Genomic DNA, 9,377 nt, shown 5'->3' with positions numbered 1-9,377 from the left:
CGACAAGTCCCCTTCAGGCGACCACGCCAAAAGAGAGCATCTTCCCGACAGCAGCCAAGCATCCGAGCAAGAGAGGGGTGTTGCCTCTGAAACACCACAGCATTTCGGTGTTTCCACAAGTGCGAGCAACACAACATAGAGAATTCAGGAGCGGAGCGGACCATCGAGCTCGCCCATGAAGCCAGCCGATCCAGGTTGTCCATCGCTGCATCAGTGATGTCGATGCCAACCCTTCTCCAGAAAGACGCCATGAATGGGCAGGAGAAGATCAGATGATCCGCACTCTCCATAGCCTTCTCGCACAGAACATAACTTAATCATGAGCATGGGAAGATAATAATAACAACTTTATTATTACCTACAGGTTATTTTTCCAACAGGATTCTCCTCAAGTTCATCCATTGGGACAGAGTCGACAAAGCTTCGGTGTACATTCGTGCCATCTCTTGGGACGACGAGGTTAGGGTTTCTGGCTCCGCATTCGCGATGACAACTTATGATGTTAGACACTTCGGATTTGATTTAAGGGTTAAACCACGACGACAGGGCTCCAGAACGCTGATCCTTAGGGGCACCTGCATGAAGACGTTTCGTCTGTCAATGACAAGGCTAGGCTGGCTACAGGAGGCAACCAGTGGCAACACATCGACGACTTGTTCTGGCCATGGTAGTGGCTCTTAAGTGGTCCATGGACATCGATGTAATTTTTATTATGATGGAGATATTTTATAAAACTTTTATAATAGATATGGGTCTCTTTTGCAAAAAATTAAAAATTAAAATGTTAGGGGGTGATTTGTCCCAAACCTTATAATTGAGGGGAATAAAACGAACTTATCTCTGCTGAAGACGATTTTTTTTTCTTTTTTGATTTGACGTAGAAGACGATGTCTTGGGCGGCATCCACCCACAAGCAATAACAAATCCGGGAAGAAACACTTGCGCCAACCCGTACCAAGTCAGCCGGCGAGGTCCTCTCCTCCCAGTCTTCTTCCTCCTGTGCCTTGTTGCTACTCCATGGAGCAGAGCCAGATGGCCAGAGTGAAGCTTGGCACGCAGGGCCTCGAGGTAACAAACCAACTGGAAATCCCACCTTCGACCCCCCTCGAATCTGCTCGCAAATCTGCGGGGAAATATGAAACTGCAGGATCGAATGATGAGTTGGGCGTGTGCCATTTGCGAGGTAGGTGTCCAAGATCGGGTTCGGATGCATGGGCCTCACCGGGGTGTACAACGATCCGGTGCCGGAGGATGCTGGCGTCGCCGTCATACGGCGCGCCTTCGACGCCGGCGTCACCTTCTTCGACACCGCCGATGCTTATGGCCCACACACCAACGAGGTCCTGCTCGGAAAGGTGAAAATCCTCATCTTGTTCTTCCTCTCCAAGCTCGAATATGCTGTGTTTGTGCTTTGTTCGGCTGAGGGGCGGTGAAAATGGCCGGTGCTCCGCGTGGGTCGACCCATCTGAGCGCCGGATCGGTCGCGCGCGCACCGTTCATCGCGTCCTCTGGAGACCGTCAGATATGAGGAATTTTTTTGTTTTGGCCACTTCAGCTTTTGTCCATTTTGCTTATGACACTCTAAAATTTGACATTTCACTTTTGCTACTCTTAACTCTTGACAATGTATCAAAATTTTGCTTTTGCCACGAAATGGCAATTGTGATGTATTGTCAAAAGTTTAGAGTGGCAAAAGTGAAGTGTCAAGAGCTAGAGTGGCATAAGAAATGGGCAAAACTTAGAGTGGCAAAAACAAAAGGTAGAGATGCTAGAGCGTGTTTAGATCTCATTGTATTTTTGTTTTGTGTTTAGCATAGCATTGGAGGGGTCTTGATCTTCAGTTGTCTGCACTAAGGTCGGCCACTAGACACATTGCATTAAGTCAGAATGCACCGACAAGTTAAATTGCTGCTTTCTTCTCTGTAACTTGATGAGTGATGTGGTGTAAATGTCTTGAGCAGGCACTGAGGCAAGTGCCTCGTGAAAGGGTTCAAGTGGCCACCAAGTGTGGCATCGCAGGATTCGACGCCGGTGGCATGCTTGTGAAGGGCACTCCAGAGTACGTGCGCACATGTTGCGAAGCAAGCCTCGAGCGCCTGGCCATGGACTACGTCGACCTATATTTCCAGCATCGCATCGACCAGTCAGTGCCTATAGAGGAAACTGTCTGTATCATCCACCGAGTAATCATGCTCTGAATTTCATAACTTGTCTGACTTCTTCATTGGGCATGTGTAGATGGGGGAACTGAAGAAGTTGGTTGAAGAAGGGAAAGTCAAGTATGTTGGCTTGTCTGAGGCTAGTGCTGATACCATTAGACGGGCACACGCGGTTCATCCGATCACCGCAGTGCAGATGGAGTGGTCACTGTGGACCAGGGATATAGAGGAAGATATTATACCACTATGCAGGTTCATCCAGTCCCAGTCCTATATACTTTTTACAAACAGTCTTTTCTACTTTAATTCCAGAAAACCCAGCGTACATATTCCTTTCATACATTTTTTCATCAGTACTTATACTCGGAGTTTTAATTAGGTTTACTGGATCTCAAACCAAGGATGTTTTATTAGTATTGTATTCAACAGTAAATTCACTGACAACATCATTCCAAATCATTCAGAAAAATTGAGGTGAATAAGTAATTATTTAAGTAAGCTATGCATCTACGCACTTGGGCAGCTGTGCTTAGCTGATCCCTGGTCGAATAGTGCTTATATACGTAAGCTACTGCTACCAACTTTTTAAGTTTAGTAGTAAAAAAAAAGGAGTTCGCTGTTATGTCTTACATGGTTGATTACATGAAAATCACTCCATCTGGCTCAATCAACAAACTCTGGTTTGCATATGGCATGACACCATGACATTGTCTCTGTCATATTATATTTTGCATGTTGGACCCATAAGTATTAAGCGAAAATGATATAAAGATTCTTTCAAGTAATGCAGTTCAGGGATATTTTTTTTGGCATTGTTTGGGATTTATAGAGAACTGAGTGGTAAGGTTGCATTGCTGCATCCCTGCTGGCCAGGGTTTCATATCCTGTCAGGAGTTAAATCCTGTTATCTCACCCTTGTCGCCGCTCCCCCATTGGACTCATTTTTTTTCGATTTGGAAGTTACGGGACATATTGACATGGATTTCTTCCTACTCTTCATGTCCGGGGTGGCCTGCAAGCCATTTTACACTTTGTTTGTGGCGTCTTCAGACTTCCCTTTGTCATGTGACGTATTTGCATTCAGGGAGCTTGGCATCGGAGTTGTTCCATACAGCCCACTTGGCCGTGGTTTCTTTGCTGGCAGGGCAGCCGTAGAGAGCTTACCACCAGGGAGTTTACTGGTAAGAAAAGTTAGGCTAGTATAATCTTCTTCCACGGAGAGGTGATGTTATTTGTGTGACTGTCTCATCTACCCCGTTGCAGTCCAAACATCCTCGGTATACTGGAGAAAACCTGGAGAAGAATAAAGTTCTGTATACACGACTCGAAATGTTGTCCACCAAGTATGGCTGCACACCTGCTCAACTTGCTCTTGCCTGGGTTCTTCATCAAGGGGATGATGTCGTTCCAATCCCTGGTACCGTTTTCAATATATGCTATGAATTAGTAGTGCTCTTCTCTCAAATACTCCCTATTATCAAACTTAATATGATCTTGTACCCATCCTATAAAAACAGGGTCTTGCAACTAGTCTACATCTGAACCTTTCAAGCATGACAAATATTTCTGATAATGAATCAACTGGAAGACTTCTCTGAAATTGAACAAAAGTGACAAAATTTGTACCTAGAAGCTATTGGTGCCGAGCCGATGCATTGTACTTTGCCGCGTTGTTGCACTAATTTCCGCGCTCTAAGCGTAAACCGCGATGATGCCTAACAGTTTTTGCATGTTTTCCAGGACAGTGCAAGATATTGCATTAGCTGAATATGCCGTAGTGCATAGTTTCATTTCTGTCTTTAATACTGATGAAATTTGTTCTCATCTAAACGATGCATTTCTTAAGCATAACCAGTCTAAAGCTAGCATCAGCCAATATCACCACGCACTATAAGAGCGAGTCATCTTGAGGAATGTCTTGCACAGTTAACCAGTTGGGCCTTGCCTGTTGGTTGTCATAATGTCAGTTTCAGGCACATGCCCTGCTCATTTTTGCAATTAGGTTTTAGCATCTTGACCTCCGAATTTTCATCATCTCCTTACTTATATTTGTATGTTGGATCAGTGGCGGATCTAGGATCTTAAAATTGGTGGTGCCACAGTTTTACAGATACGATGTATGAATTTATGAAAATTACACTACAGATGTATAGGTCTAAATATCATCACAACTCAAACAAATAGACCCAAAATAAGCTTTAATTTGTAGATATCTCGTTTCAAATCTATGGTATAAATAGTTTGGAATTTTTGGAGGCGGTGCCATGGAACCCGTAGTGGATATTAACTTTCTAGTTGTTATCGTGTTTCTTCGAATAGCAAAATAATTTACACGCTTCTTCCCTTCCCTTGTACTCAAACAAGCAGTTTTCTCAACAAAATGGAGGTTACAGAAGTGCAATCATTTTCATTACGGCAAAACTTAGCAGCTGTGTCCATTTAATTTATGTGTAAGTGCCTAACTGTTCTTTGAATCTAGGAACAACAAAACTGAAGAACCTTGATGATAACATCGAGGCTGTAAAGGTAAAGCTGAGCAAGGAAGACCTGGAAGAAATCTCAGCTGCTTTCCCTGCTAGCGAGGTGGCTGGGTCCAGGATCATTGGAATCCTGGAGCCTTATTCTTGGAGGGTTGCAAACACTCCACCTCTAAAGTAGTCATTTTGCATCCTCACTCGGAAATCCAGGACCGTCTTACCGCGTTACGCTGAATTTGTTTCCACCTTGCTGGACACGTACATTCAAGGGGGGCAATGTGAAAGAATCAAGCTTGTCCATACTCAAGAATAGGGAAACATTGTACCTGAAACAACAGATGACATTGATTTTGTGGGATGTGTCAGTTGCCACACATGATAAAAGATAAAAGGTGTCGAATTCAAGTTAAACTCTTTTCTGCTGCACATTTTCTTTTGCTGTCATATCAGGAGTGAAATTAGGTTTGTTGGGTAGTATCATTCATTGAAAATTGCTACTGCTGTAATGTTTCCACGCATGACTGAATGAGATTACTGACAGAGTCCACATACAACTTCCTGACCCACCACGACGTCGAACAGGCAAGCTCCGACTTATGCGTGTCGTTGCAGAAAATGAAGTACTTAAACGTAATGGCTGATGGTTTGAATGCAGTGCAGCCCCGCTTACAAAATAAAGAGACATAGTTACAGGTCCCGAGTCGGTTAGGAGTAGCAGAGTCCATGTCTTGCGGCCCAAGATGATGATGTGTCATGTATCCCCGGTGGACTTCGAGGGAGCTCCTAAGGGCATGTACGACGCGGTGCTTATCATGGACGCTAGGAACCAAAATCCTGGCCGTTTCGTCTGTGCAGAGAAAAAATCCTGGCGCCTCCAAGGCACCGATGTTAGACTTGGCAGCGGGCGCCTACAGTTCACGAGTAGCTGGTTTTGCCTAGGTGAACTAGCGTCTCGAAGCATCTCAGCATTGTAGGTCAAGGCTCTTACACGAGCGCCAGAGAATAATCCTTTTATTTTTTATCCATAAGCGTCTATCCAAGCGTCTATGCAATGGAGATGCCCTAAGCCGCGCCTTTAGCGCTGGTAACGCGTACTGGCGCCCACGCGCTGCCCACCTGCGCCTGGCCCAACAAGGTCGACGCGCCTGGTTGCTAAGACCGCTCCGAATGCTGCGCAGTGAAATTAACGTACGAGTGTGCCTAACCAATAGAACAACTTAACTTCAATGAATTCTTGAAGCGCCAACAGTATAAAAACGCGCAGCCACGCTATTAATTGCATCTGCACTGTATCACTTAATTTTACAAACTATTTACAATAAATTCATGAATTTGAATAGGTTCATCATATTTGAAGAAAAGTTCACAAAATTGAAAATAAGTTCACCGAATTTGAAAAATTTCATTGAGTTTGAAAAAAGTTCACCGATTTGAAAGTAGTGCATTGACTTTGAAAAAAATGGTTCATCAATTTAAAAAATGGTTCATCCATTTTGAAAAAAAGTTCATCGAATTTGATAAAAGTTCATGGAGTTTGAAAAAAGTTCATTGAATTTAGAAAAAAGTTCACCGATTTGAAAATAGTTCATCATCTTTGAAATAATGGTGTATCGATTTGAAAAAACGTTCATTGATTTTGAAAAAAAGTTCACCGAATTTGATAAAAGTTCAGGGAGTTTGAAAAAAGTTCATCGAATGGGGAAAAAAGTTCACCGATTTGAAAATAGTTCATCGATTTGAAAAGAGGTTCATCGATTTTGAAAAAAAAAGTTCACCGATTTGAAATAAAGTTCAAGAATTTGAAAAAAAAGGTTCATGCACTTAGCAGAAAAGAAAAAAAGGGAAAAAGAAGGAAAAAACTGAACAAAATCGTTCATAGGAAAAAAAGAAAGAATATAGAAACAAAAGGGTGAAAAGGCTGTGAGAGATATCGAATACTAAGGTGGCAGACTGGCTATGGCAGAGCACTTGTACTATAGAGGTCTCCAGTTTGAATCTTGCCCCACGCGAGCAGTTTTTTGCGTTTTAGAAACAACAACAAAGAAGAAAGAATGGGCCGACCCAGTGCGGCGGGAGGGTGTGCGCCCGAATGCATAAATAACTAAAACGGGCGCTTAAGGCGCCGTTTAGGAATTGCCGGACTTCGAGTAGTGGCCTTGGGTCTCCCCCATCTTCCTTGGGCCTATTTTGTCGTCGGTGGACTTCAAGTAGCGGGAAATATTTTTTGTGTAACACTCAAGCACACAGTGATTCAGAGGTCCGTAGTAGCCTCCAGACTTGCCTTGCAAGCATTGAAGGTTAAACAGTATAGGTCCTTGAACCCCAAACCATTGTCTTTTTTTTTGACCCCCTGACCGTAGAACAATAGTTCTACGGTATATTTTCATTAAAAATTAAATATATACAAGTACAAATGTCAGAAGGCCTCAGCCAATGCCAGAGGGTTCAAACATAGTAAAATTTACAAATTGTTATCTAGCCAGAGCTGAATCTTATTTGCCTTGGTGGCCTTGGCTCTAATCATGAGCACCTTGAGACCTTCTCGCATGTAATATTTCCAGCACATCGGGTGAGCAACTGCCTGATTGAAAATCTTGTCATTTCGTACGGACCAAATGCTCCAACATCCCGCAATAATGATGTCAACTCCAAACTCCTTTGGGAGGACCGTGGGGCCAGACAGAATTCATCAAAGCTTGAAATACCTCTACTCTTAGCAGGCATAATAAAGTTCCAACAGTGCACGGGGCAGTCCCAAAACAAGTGGTGAGATGTTTCTTCCGTCCTATCATTGCATAGTGTACAGTCATAAGATCTCAGGGCCATTGATTTTCTTTTCAAGAGATTCCTGGAGTTGACTCTGTCATGTAGTAGTAACCAGAAGAAGATTTTGTGCCTGAGTAGATTTGATGCTTTCCAGAGGATCGTGAAGAGGAAGTGAGTATTGGTTGGTCCCATCAAACACTTGTACATCTTGATAGATGAGTAATTTGGGGTCGTCCATTTGTATGTCCAGGTATCATTGTGCTCCATAGAATCATGGCTGAGTAGAAGAGTTTGCAACTCCAGGTACTGTTGGTGGGCAATGGAGGATAAAGGCCGGTGAAAGATATCTTCAGTGGTATTAGTTTGAAGCGCCTTCTGCAATGTGATATCCATTTGAATGGCAAAGGAGAAAAGTTCTGGGTATTTCATTTGAAGTTGTACATCCTGCCAAGGGTCCTTCCAAAACCTAATCGTGTCACCAATGCCAGCCTTACAGTGAGAGAATTGTTTAAATGTTGGTAGCAGTTTCAAGATGTCTTTCCACCAAAAGGATCCAGATGCTTTTGCTCCAGGTACATGGTCAGTGTAGTGGGACTCCCATATCATCTTTACCCAGGGGAGGTCTTGTTTATTGAGGAAATTGTGCAAGAACTTCATGAGAAGAGCCTGATTATGCGTTGTGATGTCAAGGATTCCCAAGCCACCATGGGATTTTGGGAGACATGCTTTGTCCCATGCAATCAGTGCTGGTGTTTTTTCCTCAGAACCATATTTTCTCCAAAAGCATTGTCTGAGGTACTTATTGAGCTGCTGCACCACAGTCATTGGGATGGCAAGGATGCTCATGAAGAAGATAGGCATACTTGCAAACACAAATCTAATGAGTACCAGCTTATCACCATATGAGAGCAGAGTAGAACATCCTTGTAATCTTGTCTCAATTCTCTTAAGTAATGGAAAGAAATCAACCACTCTAGGCTTGTGGATGCTGAGGGGCATTCCAAGATATGGTAGTGGGAAGGAGCCAATCTGATAGCCCATTAACTCTGACAAAGCTTGCATTTTGTTCTCTGGAGTGTTGATTGCAATCAAGATTGACTTGGCATAATTCACTTTCAGACCCGTGTAAGTTGCAAAGTGCAGAAGTAGGTTTTTGATGTGCATCAACTGGCTGGGGATAGCAGGGAGGACCAGGACTGTGTCATCAGCATACTGGATGATTGGAAAGTCAGGATAGGTGGCATGCTTGATGGGTGCTTCAATGAGAGCATTATTCATAGCTTCATTCATCATGGACTGTAGAAGATCAGCTGCAATCACAAATATTAAAGGAGAGAGTGGGTCTCCTTGTCTCACACCACTTTTGCAAAGGAATTGCTTGCCTGGGACGCCATTAAGAAGGACTGAGGAGAAGCCGGTGCTGTATATTTGCTTGATCCAGTTGATCCATTTCTGTCCAAAGCCTTTGGCTTCCATAATCTCAATGATGGTGTCATGATTAAGAAGGTCAAATGCTTTCTCAAAGTCCAGTTTGAGTAGAATTATCTCCTTCTTGGACTGATGCACTGGTGCAAATATTCATAGGCCCAAGCCAGGCAATCTTGTATACTTCTATTGTTAAGGAAACCATACTGATTCTTATGTATCAATCTCAAGATAACCTTTTGTAATCTGTTAGCTAGCAGCTTGGTGATAATCTTGAGTGTACAGTTCAGTAGTGAGATGGGTCTGAATTCACTTGGAGTGGCTGCAGAGCTGTTTTTGGGTATCAATGTAATGTAAGAATAGTTGATGCTCTGAATACTTGCTCTTCCCTCATGGAAATCTCTAATGAGAGAGTAAAAATCTGGTGCTACAATATCCCATCAGGCTTTGAGGAAAGTAGCATTAAATCCATCTGGTCCTGGGGCTTTGTCCTTGGGCATTTCCTTGATGATGTTATCAATTTCTGCATGTGTAAAGGGGCTTCCAGATC

The 9,377-nt window shown here is 43.2% G+C and overlaps 1 protein-coding gene across 1 annotated transcript; it reads left to right on the top strand.

Annotated features, from left to right (window-relative positions):
- Positions 1-908: 908 nt before the first annotated feature.
- On the top strand, positions 909-5,047 carry LOC119330569 (perakine reductase-like). Its single transcript, XM_037603680.1, has 7 exons — positions 909-1,068; positions 1,188-1,355; positions 1,962-2,165; positions 2,239-2,411; positions 3,244-3,340; positions 3,423-3,576; positions 4,639-5,047. Exons 1-7 carry the CDS (start codon positions 1,018-1,020, stop codon positions 4,815-4,817), a joined length of 1,026 nt encoding a protein of 341 aa, XP_037459577.1. The 5' UTR covers positions 909-1,017; the 3' UTR covers positions 4,818-5,047.
- The last annotated feature ends 4,330 nt before the right edge of the window (positions 5,048-9,377 follow it).

This window comes from Triticum dicoccoides, chromosome 7A, assembly GCF_002162155.2.
Source record: "Triticum dicoccoides isolate Atlit2015 ecotype Zavitan chromosome 7A, WEW_v2.0, whole genome shotgun sequence".
Taxonomy (NCBI): Eukaryota; Viridiplantae; Streptophyta; class Magnoliopsida; order Poales; family Poaceae; genus Triticum; species Triticum dicoccoides.
The sequence above is the reverse complement of the archived record's forward strand: the minus strand, read 5'-3'. Positions and strand labels throughout refer to the sequence as shown.